Raw genomic sequence first — 13108 nt, forward strand, 5'->3', positions numbered from 1 at the left:
CTGTTTTTCCTCTTCTTCACTTCAAGACAAATCAAGTCACAGCAACAGCAAGTTTCATCTAATCGAAGACGTAGTTCATCACAAGTTTCACAAATCAAAGACGTAGTTCATGACAGGTTTCACAAATAAAGTACATAGTTCATGATAGGTATCACAAATCAAAAACATAGTTCATCACATGTTTCTTGAATCGAAGGCATAGTTCATGACTAGTTTTTTGAAACGAAGGCCTTATTGGGTCACACGAGGCCATTTTCCTTTTTTGTCACGTGCCTCATCCTCCTCTTGGGCTTCACGAGCCCTTGCAAGCTTTCTTGCTCTCTCCTCTTGATGAGCAATCTTCTCCTTGCGTGCCCTCTCCTCTTCACGCTTCTTGCGCTCCATCCTCTCCTTTTCACGACGCTCTTCATCCAAGCCTCTCTGAAATGCTTCTTCAAACAACCGCTGCCTCCGTAGACAATCTCGAAGTTGATCTTTCTTAACATCTTCTGGCACATCTTGATCTATCCATGTGAAGTACTTACAAAGTGGAGGCGGCGACTAGGTACGAATAAAGAACAAATGTGGTCATTAGTAAGATAGATTCAATGGTTGACGACATGTTTGAACTTGAACAGCTCACCGGTGGTACATCATAGGCGTAAGCTGGACGAGGACGATCGTAGGCATAGTTGGGACAAACAAAATATCTTCTTCCTTCCGTCCATGATTTCTGTCGGTCGGTGGATACCTTAACTTTGCAAACATCTCCACACCAACATGATGGAGTTCTCATATCTTTGTCCTTCACCTTATCCAACTCGGCGTCTGTCCACTTGTCCGGCATATCCTCGCGGTTAGCACACGGTGGCCTCGTCACAGAACCGGAAGAAGCCATGCCTATAAAGACAAACTTGGTAGTTAGTAAAGTAAAAAAACATGTATGTATGCAAAAAACAAATAAACAAGACCAAATAACAAATACCATTCACCATATTTCAACCATGTGGGTTAAGCAAGATGTCAATAGGCCTTCCTCTATCAACCCTTCTCGTCCTACGACCACGGCCACCGGTACCCAACCGCCCCCACGCCCTCTAATACTGTCTCCTCGTCCACTACCACCAAGATTCGTCCGTCCTCCACGCACACCACTCCTGCCTCCTCGTCCACTACCACTCCTACCTCCTCGTGTGCCACCGGTACCTCCTCTTCGGGCACCACTTTGACTAGGATCCGGAGTGTTGGCATCGGTTCGTGGCTTTTTGGTGCATTTCCTAACATTGTGTCCCGGCTCGTCACATTTACCACAACTGTTGATCTCCGGTGCCTCCATGAAATGGCCGCTACCAAATTGTTTCATTCCAGTGTATCCAGCTAGGTCATCCATGTCACCCCTAAACCTCTTCTTTCTTCTTCTTCCCTTTGTAGGCACCATGAGTTCGGGGTCGGGGACGATGTGTGGCCCATGATACTCAGGCCACTGTGACTGATCTAGGAAGGGATGAAACCTAGGAGCCCATGTCAACCTCGTTCGTTCCAATGTGAACTCATGCAACTGCAAGGTGGTACCCTCGGATACTTTCAAGTTCCTAAACCTTGCGGCGGTCATCACATGCGAGCAATGTTGGGTTTCATAGCAATTTCAAAAAATTTCCTACGCACACGCAAGATCATGCTGATGCATAGCAACGAGAGGAGAGTGTGATCTACGTACTGTTGGGGAACGTAGCATAAATTCAAAATTTTCCTACGTGTCACCAAGATCAATCTATGGAGTCATCTAGCAACGAGGGAGGAGTGGATCTACATACCCTTGTAGATCGCGCGCGGAAGCGTTCAAGAGAACGGGGTTGATGGAGTCGTACTCGTCGTGATCCAAATCACCGATGATCCTAGCGCCGAACGGACGGCACCTCCGCGTTCAACACACGTACGGAGCAGCGACGTCTCCTCCTTCTTGATCCAGCAAGGGGGAAGGAGAGGTTGATGGAGATCCAACAGCACGACGGCGTGGTGGTGGAAGTAGCGGGATTCCGACAGGGCTTCGCTAAGCGCTGTGGGAGGAGGGAGATGTGTCATGGGAGGGAGAGGGAGGCGCCAGGGCTTAGGTTGGGCTGCCCTCCCTTCCCCCCACTATATATAGGGCCAAGGGAGAGGGGGAGGGCGCAGCCTTGCCCCTTCCTCCAAGGAAGGGTGCGGCCAAGGGGAGGAGTCCCTCCTCCCCAAGGCACCTCGGAGGTGCCTTCCCCCCTTAGGACTCTTCCTTTTCCTCTTCTCTTGGCGCATGGGCCTCTTGGGGCTGGTGCCCTTGGCCCATATAGGCCAAGGCGCACCCCCTACAGCCCATGTGTCCCCCCGGGGCAGGTGGCCCCACCCGGTGGACCCCCGGGACCCTTCCGGTGGTCCCGGTACAATACCGGTGACCCCAAAACTTGTCCCGATGGCCGAAATAGCACTTCCTATATATAATTCTTTACCTCCGAACCATTCCGGAACTCCTCGTGACGTCCTGGATCTCATCCGGGACTCCGAACAACTTTTGGGTTACCGCATACTAATATCTCTATAACCCTAGCGTCACCGAACCTTAAGTGTGTAGACCCTACGGGTTCGGGAGACACGTAGACATGACCGAGATGACTCTCCGGCCAATAACCAACAGCGGGATCTGGATACCCATGTTGGCTCCCACATGCTCCTCGATGATCTCATCGGATGAACCACGATGTCGAGGACTTAATCAATCCCGTATACAATTCCCTTTGTCTATCGGTACGACACTTGCCCGAGATTCGATCGTCGGTATCCCGATACCTTGTTCAATCTCGTTACCGGCAAGTCTCTTTACTCGTTCCGTAACACATCATGCCGTGATCAACTCCTTGATCACATTGTGCACATTATGATGATGTCCTACCGAGTGGGCCCAGAGATACCTCTCCGTCACACGGAGTGACAAATCCCAGTCTTGATTCGTGCCAACCCAAGAGACACTTTCGGAGATACCCGTAGTGTACCTTTATAGCCACCCAGTTACGTTGTGACGTTTGGCACACCCAAAGCACTCCTACGGTATCCGGGAGTTGCACAATCTCATGGTCTAAGGAAATGATACTTGACAATAGAAAAGCTTTAGCATACGAACTACACGATCTAGTGCTATGCTTAGGATTGGGTCTTGTCCATCACATCATTCTCCTAATGATGTGATCCCGTTATCAACGACATCCAATGTCCATGGTCAGGAAACCGTAACCATCTATTGATCAACGAGCTAGTCAACTAGAGGCTTACTAGGGACATAGTGTTGTCTATGTATCCACACATGTATCTGAGTTTCCTATCAATACAATTATAGCATGGATAATAAACGATTATCATGAACAAGGAAATATAATAATAACTATTTATTATTGCCTCTAGGGCATATTTCCAACAGTCTCCCACTTGCACTAGAGTCAATAATCTAGTTCACATCGCCATGTGATTAACACTCACAGGTCACATCGCCATGTGACCAACATCCAAAGAGTTTACTAGAGTCAATAATCTAGTTCACATCACTATGTGATTAACACTCAAAGAGTTCTTGGTTTGATCATGTTGCTTGTGAGAGAGGTTTTAGTCAACGGGTCTGCAACATTCAGATCCGTATGTACTTCGCAAATTTCTATGTCATCTTGTAGATGCAACTACTACGCTACATTTGGAGCCATTCCAAATAACTGTTCTACTTGTAGCTATTCTAAATTGTTGCTCCATTATACGTATCCAGTATCTCTACTCAGAGCTATCCGGATAGGTGTTAAGCTTGCATCGACGTAACCCTTTACGACGAACTCTTTTACCACCTCCATAATCGAGAAAAATTCCTTAGTCCACTAGTTACTAAGGATAACTTTGACCGCTGTCCTATGATCCATTCTTGGATCACTCTTGTACCCCTTGACTGACTCATGGCAAGGCACACTTCAGGTGCGGTACACAGCATAGCATACTGTAGAGCCTACATCTTAAGCATAGGGGACGACCTTCGTCCTTTCTCTCTATTTTGCCGTGGTCGAGCTTTAAGTCTTAACTTCATACCTTACAACTCAGGCAAGAACTCCTTCTTTGACTGATCCATCTTGAACACCTTCAAGATCATGTCAAGGTATGTGCTCATTTGAAAGTACTATTAAGCGTTTTGATCTATCCTTATAGATCTTGATGCTCAATGTTCAAGTAGCTTAATCCAGGCTTTCCATTGAAGAACACTTTCCAAATAACCCTATATGCTTTCCAGAAATTCTACGTCATTTCTGATCAACAATATGTCAACAACATATACTCATCAGAAATTCTATAGTGCTCCCACTCACTTCTTTGGAAATACAAGTTTCTCATAAACTTTGTATACAAACAAAATCTTTGATCATCATCAAAGCATACATTCCAACTCCGAGATGCTTACTCCAGTCCTTAGAAGGATTGCTGGAGCTTTGCATACTTATTAGCATCTTTCAGGATTGACAAAACCTTCCGGTTGTATCACATACAACCTTTCCTCAAGAAAATCGTCGAGGAAACAATGTTTTGACATCCTATCTGCAAGATTTCATAAATAAAGCAGTAATTGCTAATATAATTCCAACAGACTCTTAGCATCGCTACGAGTGAGAAAGTCTCATCATAGTCAACTCCTTGAACTTGTCGGAAAACATCTTAATGACAAGTCGAGCTTTCTTAATGGTGATGCATACCATCATTGTCCGTCTTCCTTTTAAAATCCATCTGTACTCAACAGCCTCACGACCATCGAGCTGTTCTGTCAAAGTCTACACTTTGTTTCCATACATGGATCCTCTCTCGGATTTTATGGCCTCGAGCCATTTATCGGAATCCGGACCCACCATCGCTTCTCCATAGCTCGTAGGTTCATTGTTGTCTAGCAACATGACTTCCAAGACAGGATTACGTACCACTCTGAAGTAGTACGCATCCTTGTCATCCCACGAGGTTTGGGAAGTGACTTGATCCGAAGTCTCATGATCAATATCATAAGCTTCCACTTCAATTGGTGTAGGTGCCACAGGAACAACTCTTTGTGTCCTGCTATACACTAGTTGAAGTGATGGTTCAATAACCTCATCAAGTCTCCACCATCCTCCCACTCAATTCTTTCGAGAGAAACTTTTCCTCGAGAAAGGACCCGATTCTAGAAACAATCCCTTATTGCTTTCGAATCTGAGACAGGAGGTATACCCAACTGTTTTGGGTGTCCTATGAAGATGTATTTATCCTCTTTGGGTTCGAGCTTATCGGCCTCAAACTTTTTCACATAAGCGTCGCAGCCCCAAACTTTTAAGAAATGATAGCTTAGGTTTCCCTAAACCATAGTTCATACGGTGTCATCTCATCAGAATTACGTGGTGCCCTATTTAAAGTGAATGTGGTTGTCTTTAATGCCTAACCCATAAACTATCGTGGTAATTCGATAAGAGACATCATGGTATGCATCATATCCAATAGGGTGCAGTTATGATGTTCGGACATCACACTACGGTGTTCCAGGCTGTATTAGTTGTGAAACAATTTCCACAATTTCTTAATTCTGTGCCAAACTCGTAATTCAGATATTCATCTCTATGATCATATCATAGATCTTTTATCCTCTTGTCACGACGATCTTTCAACTTCACCCTGAAATTACTTGAACCTTTCAATAATTCAGACTCGTGATTCATCAAGTAAATGTACTCAACATCTACTCAAACCATCTGTGAAGTAAGAACATAACGATGTCCACTACACGCCTCAGCACTCATTGGAGTGCACACATCAAAATGTATTACTTCCAACAAGTTGCTTTCTAGTTCCATTTTACTTAAAAACGAGGCTTTCAGTCATCTTGCCCATGTGGTATGATTTGCATGTCTCAAGTGATTCAAAATATAGTGAGTCCAAACGGTCCATTTGCATGGAGTTTCTTCATGCATATACACCAATAGACATGGTTCGCATGCCTCAAACTTTTCAAAAACGAGTGAGTCCAAAGATCCATCAACATGGAGCCTCTTCATGCGTTTTATACCGATATGACTTAAGTGGCAGTGCCACAAGTAGGTGGTACTATCATTACTATCTTATATCTTTTGGCATGAACATGTGTATCACTATAATCGAGATTCAATGAACCATTCATTTTAGGTGCAAGACCATTGAAGGTATTATTCAAATAAACAGAGTAACCGTTATTCTCCTTAAATGAATAACCGTATTGCGATAGACATAATCCAATCATGTCTATGCTCAATGCAAACACCAATCTCGATGGTAGAGGGAGCGTGTGATGCTTGATCATATCAACATTGGAAACACTTCCAACACATATCGTCAGCTCACCTTTAGCTAGTCTCCGTTTATTCCGTAGCTTTTATTTCAAGTTACTAACACTTAGCAACCGAACCGGTATCTAATACCCTGGTGCTACTAGGAGTACTAGTAAAGTACACATCAACACAATGTATATCCAATATACTTCTATCGACCTTGCCAGCCTTCTCATCTACCAAGTATCTAGGGTAATTCTGCTCCAGTGGTTGTTCCCCTTATTACAGAAGCACTTAGTCTCGGGTTTGGGTTCAACCTTGGGTTTCTTCATTAGAGCAGCAGCTGATTTGCCGTTTCATGAAGTATCCCTTCTTGCCCTTGCCCTTCTTGAAACTAGTGGTTTCACCAACCATCAACAATTGATGCTCCTTCTTGATTTCTACTTTTGTGGTGTCAAACATCGCGAATATCTCAAGGATCATCATATATGTCCCTGATATATTATAGTTCATCACGAAGCTCTAGCAGCTTGGTGGTAATGACTTCGGAGAAACATCACTATCTCATCTGGAAGATCAACTCCCATTCGATTTCAAGTGATTGTTGTACTCAGACAATCTGAGCACAAGCTCAACAATTGAGCTTTTCTCCCTTAGTTTGCAGGCTAAGAAAATCGTCGGAGGTCTTATACCTCTTGACGTGGGCACGAGCCTGAAATCCCAATTTCAGCCCTCGAAACATCTCATATGTTTTGCGACGTTTCAAAATGTCTTCGGTGCCTCAACTCTAAACCGTTTAACTGAACTATCACGTAGTTATCAAAATGTGTATGTCAGATGTTCGCAACATCCACAGACAACGTTCGAGGTTCAGCACACTGAGCGGTGCATTAAGGACATAAGCCTTCTATGAAGCAATGAGGACAATCCTCAGTTTACGGACCTAGTCTGCATAATTGCTACTATCAACTTTCAACTAAATTTTCTCTAGGAACATATCTTAAACAGTAGAACTGAAGCGCGAGCTACGGCATAATTTGCGAAGACCTTTTGACTATGTTCAGGATAATTAAGTTCATCTTATGAACTCCCACTCAGATAGACATCCCTCTAGTCATCTAAGTGATTACATGATCCGAGTCAACTAGGCCGTGTCCGATCATCACGTGAAACGGACTAGTCAACATCGGTGAACATCTTCATGTTGATCATATCTACCATACGACTCATGCTCGACCTTTCGGTCTTCTGTGTTCTGAGGCCATGTCTGTACACATGCTAGGCTCGTCAAGTCAACCTAAGTGTTTCGCGTGTGTAAATCTGTCTTACACCCGTTGTATGTGAACGTTAGACTCTAACACCCGATCATCACGTGGTGCTTCGAAACAACGAACTGTCGCAACGGTGCACAGTTAGGGGGAACACTTTCTTGAAATTATTATGAGGGATCATCTTATTTACTACCGTCGTTCTAAGTAAACAAGATGCATAAACATGATAAACATCACATGCAATCAAATAGTGACATGATATGGCCAATATCATATCGCTCCTTTTGATCTCCATCTTCGGGGCTCCATGATCATCATCGTCACCGGCATGACACCATGATCTCCATCATCATGATCTCCATCATCGTGTCTTCATGAAGTTGTCACGTCATCTATTACTTCTACTACTATGGCTAATGCTTTAGCAATAAAGTAAAGTAATTACATGACGTTTACATTGACACGCAGGTCATAAATAAATAAAGACAACTCCTATGGCTCCTGCCGGTTGTCATACTCATCGACATGCAAGTCGTGATTCCTATTACAAGAACATGATCAATCTCATACATCACATATATCATTCATCACATCCTTTTGGCCATATCACATCACATAGCATACCCTGCAAAAACAAGTTAGACGTCCTCTAATTGTTGTTTGCATGTTTTACGTGGCTGCTATGGGTTTCTAGCAAGAACGTTTCTTACCTACGCAAAACCACAACGTGATATGCCAATTGCTATTTACCCTTCATAAGGACCCTTTTCATCGAATCCGATCCGACTAAAGTGGGAGAGACAGACACCCGCTAGCCACCTTATGCAACTAGTGCATGTCAGTCGGTGGAACCAGTCTCACGTAAGAGTACGTGTAAGGTCGGTCCGGGCCGCTTCATCCCACAATGCCACCGAATCAAGATTGGACTAGTAACGGCAAGCATATTGAACAAAATCAACGCCCACAACTACTTTGTGTTCTACTCGTGCATAGAAACTACGCATAGACCTAGCTCATGATGCCACTGTTGGGGAACGTAGCATAAATTCAAAATTTTCCTACGTGTCACCAAGATCTATCTATGGAGTCATCTAGCAACGAGGGAGGAGTGGATCTACATACCCTTGTAGATCACGCGCAGAAGCGTTCAAGAGAACGGGGTTGATGGAGTCGTACTCGTCGTGATCCAAATCACCGATGATCCTAGCGCCGAACGGACGGCACCTCCGCGTTCAACACACGTACGGAGCAGCGATGTCTCCTCCTTCTTGATCCAGCAAGGGGGAAGGAGAGGTTGATGGAGATCCAACAGCACGACGGCGTGGTGGTGGAAGTAGCGGGATTCCAACAGGGCTTCGCCAAGCGCTGTGGGAGGAGGGAGATGTGTCATGGGAGGGAGAGGGAGGCGCCAGGGCTTAGGTTGGGCTGCCCTCCCTTCCCCCCACTATATAAAGGGCCAAGGGAGAGGGGGAGGGTGCAGCCTTGCCCCTTCCTCCAAGGAAGGGTGCGGTCAAGGGGGGGAGGAGTCCATCCTCCCCAAGGCACCTCGGAGGTGCCTTCCCCCTTTAGGACTCTCCCTTTTCCTCTTTTCTTGGCGCATGGGCCTCTTGGGGCTGGTGCCCTTGGCCCATATAGGCCAAGGCGCACCCCCTACAGCCCATGTGCCCCCCCGGGGCAGGTGGCCCCACCCGGTGGACCCCCGGGACCCTTTCGGTGGTCCCGGTATAATACCGGTGACCCCGAAACTTGTCCCGATGGCCGAAATAGCACTTCCTATATATAATTCTTTACCTCCGGACCATTCCGGAACTCCTCGTGACGTCCGGGATCTCATCCGGGACTCCGAACAACTTTCGGGTTACCGCATACTAATATCTCTATAACCCTAGCGTCACCGAACCTTAAGTGTGTAGACCCTTCGGGTTCGGGAGACACGTAGACATGACCGAGATGACTCTCCGGCCAATGACCAACAGCGGGATCTGGATACCCATGTTGGCTCCCACATGCTCCTCGATGATCTCATCGGATGAACCACGATGTCGAGGACTTAGTCAATACCGTATACAATTCCCTTTGTCTATCGGTACGACACTTGCTCGAGATTCGATCGTCGGTATCCCGATACCTTGTTCAATCTCGTTACCGGCAAGTCTCTTTACTCATTCCGTAACACATCATCCCGTGATCAACTCCTTGATCACATTGTGCACATTATGATGATGTCCTACCGAGTGGGCCCAGAGATACCTCTCCGTCACACGGAGTGACAAATCCCAGTCTTGATTCGTGCCAACCCAACAGACACTTTCGGAGATACCCGTAGTGTACCTTTATAGCCACCCAGCTACGTTGTGACGTTTGGCACACCCAAAGCACTCCTATGGTATCCGGGAGTTGCACAATCTCATGGTCTAAGGAAATGATACTTGACATTAGAAAAGCTTTAGCATACGAACTACACGATCTAGTGCTATGCTTAGGATTGGGTCTTGTCCATCACATCATTCTCCTAATGATGTGATCCCGTTATCAACGACATCCAATGTCCATGGTCAGGAAACCGTAACCATCTATTGATCAACGAGCTAGTCAACTAGAGGCTTACTAGGGACATGGTGTTGTCTATGTATCCACACATGTATCTGAGTTTCCTATCAATACAATTATAGCATGGATAATAAACGATTATCATGAACAAGGAAATATAATAATAACTATTTATTATTGCCTCTAGGGCATATTTCCAACATAACTTTATTATTGCCTCTAGGGCATATTTCCTTCAGGCAAGGCCAATGATACTTGTGAGTTCTCTGGCACTGACACCACCGGGTGTTGAGGTGCACCTCATATGCTACTCCACTGTATGTCACGCCATCCCTTGTTGTGCCACCCGGCTCATCGACTTGGTAGATTTGTTCTTTTTCATTGAAACTAATGATTTGTTGACGCCAAGACTTGCGCGCTTGATGCTTCAACCAATCCTCAACTTTGAAGGGAAATTCCATTTTCTCACCTATCCATTTGGCCGTCTCTTCGGAATGCCTCAGAAAGTACTCGTTGAGCTTGAAGAAGGTATATTTCACTATTGCAGTGACCGGCAAAGAACGGACACCCTTGAGTACATTGTTGAAGCATTCCACCATGTTACTTGTCATGTCTCCGTATCGCAAATCTCCTTCGTCGTAAGCACGTGACCACTTATGCTTCTCCGGAAAATTCCTTGTCAAGAATTCTCTCCCTCCTTTGTTCTTTTTCAAAGCCTCGAATAGCTTATCATAGCGGCTTTCGAATGTGGCGGTGTTGAATGCCACACAAACATGGGTAAGATCTTTGCAAAACTCCTTACTCTTGCATGCACGGTAAAAGTTTGCCACGAAATGCCTCATGCACCAACGGTGTTGGAGCTTTGGATAGCCTGGAATATCAACTTCTATTGCTTTGAGAATCCCATGATGGCGATCCGATATGATGCGCACCTCTCTTTTGGGGCCAATCACCTTCGTCCTGACATGATCCATAAACCACTGCCAATTATCATCGTGCTCAGAAGGCACCAACGCAAATGCCACCGGCAACACATTTTCATTGGACGAGTGGGCCATTGCTACCATCAACATGCCCTTGTACTTTCCGGTCAAGAACGTGCCATCAATTGATAACACGGGGCGGCAATGCCTAAATCCATCGATGCATTGACCAAAGCTCCAAAAAGCTCGATGAAACACTCCCTCAATTGACTCCACCCGATGGCGCATTCCCGGGTTCCGATGAGCAATTGCTGCCAACATCTTGGGAAGAATGTTATATGCGGCCTCATAATCACCATGAAACATCCTTATCGCGTTTGCCTTCGCCATCCACGCCTTTCCATACTTGACCGGGTACCCAAATCTTTCGAAGACCGAACTCATGAGGAACTTCACCTTCACGGTTGGATCATGGGATATCTCATTCAACAATTTATAGCCTAACTTCACCTTCACGGTTGGCGGTGTCCCTTGCTTCGGTCCGCTTTCTCCGGCGGTATGCACTTGTGGGTGGCCACATAACTCTTCAACTCCCATTGCCCGGTTTCCTCGATCTTTCTTCCACGGAACTTCCATGGGCAACCTTCTTTGTCACATTTGATTGTGTAGCGCAATTTTTTGTTGGAATGACCAACAACGAACGGCCTATGATTCCGAATGGCATAGTCACTCAACCATATCTTGAACTCTTGCAAACAACCAAACTTGATCCCTTTCTTCAAATGAGCATTCTCGTCCTCACCCGGTGGCCTTGGATCACCCATCCTCGGGCAAGGCGATGGTTCGATCAAGCCCAACCTCATGCCACCATCAACAACGGCCTTGTCGGCAAGGCTTAGATCACGGAACAAAGAGGGTCCTCTTTCCTTGCCATTGACCTTCTTGTAAATTTGATTTTCTTGCGGCGTGAATCCATCCTCATCCAATTATTCCGGTGGACCCTCATCATCCGACTCATACCTACACATACGGCTATAAGGTAGGTTCCGATCCATGTCTTGTTGATGCACAATGACATCCAAGTCACCAATGCGATTGTAATGAATCTCTTCTTCTTCCGCATACATATCATCTTGAGCAATAGCATCTCCATCAACATGAGCAATGGCATCTCCATCAACATGAACATTTGCATGTTCATCAACATGAGCAACGGCCTCATCTTCAACATGATCATGACCTACAAGAACTATTGCTCTAGCATTGATGATGTCCTCTTCATTTGGTTGGCTACTTGGTGGTTGGCTAGCCGCATTGTGGTCAAACACCGCGACAACATCATGTATTGGGGAGGACACATTCCGGTTCAAATCAAGTAGTGGCCAAGGAACTTCAACCTTGAATTGTCTTGTGGCAAATAACTCAAGTGACTTGTCTTGTGATCCCTCAACTTTCTCCTTATACACATCCCAATGCAATTGAGAGGTGATGGGCATACTCTTTAATCGGGATCTTACTCCCACTCCCACATCATAACGTCCAATAAGCTTCACACCATCACTTGGGTTAATCCAATTGACGACGTTTCTCACTTTCACGACAATATCATCATAGCTCGGGCTTGTGTCAAAAACCATGGCCTCCTCCCCTTCATCGGCATTTCCATGCATGAAAGCCGCATTGTCCAAATAATGCACATTCACTAGTTTATCCATCTAAAAACAATGGAACAAAATTGAGTCATCCATGGACCGGTCATTTCATATGGATGAACTATCTAAAATATAAGGTTTTGAATCTAACAACTAGTTTACCTTAATCATAGCACTAACCCTAACCCTATCCCTAACCCTAACCTAACTAAACCCCTAACCCTAACTCTTAAGCTAGCTTGCCACAACAAAGAGTGACACATATTACTTAGATTAACCATGAATACACCATAAATGCCCCATAAATGTGCCATAAATGCACAATAAATGCTAAACTAGAGGAAGAACTAGGGGGTTGCAAAACTAGTTCATTCCAACAAAAGTAGATGATTTGAACCAACCAAATGAAGGGGGGATGG

At 45.3% G+C, this 13108-nt stretch overlaps 1 protein-coding gene across 1 annotated transcript; it reads right to left on the reverse strand.

Annotated features, from left to right (window-relative positions):
- Positions 1–231: 231 nt before the first annotated feature.
- Positions 232–877, reverse strand: LOC147988589 (uncharacterized). The gene is made up of 2 exons (XM_087535190.1): positions 623–877; positions 232–540 (listed from the first exon to the last, which is right to left on the reverse strand). Exons 1-2 carry the CDS (start codon positions 875–877, stop codon positions 232–234), a joined length of 564 nt encoding a protein of 187 aa, XP_087391316.1.
- Positions 878–13108: the final 12231 nt, after the last annotated feature.

This window comes from Triticum urartu, chromosome 1A (genome assembly GCF_056163025.1).
Source record: "Triticum urartu cultivar PI428250 chromosome 1A, HENAU_Tu73, whole genome shotgun sequence".
Taxonomy (NCBI): Eukaryota; Viridiplantae; Streptophyta; class Magnoliopsida; order Poales; family Poaceae; genus Triticum; species Triticum urartu.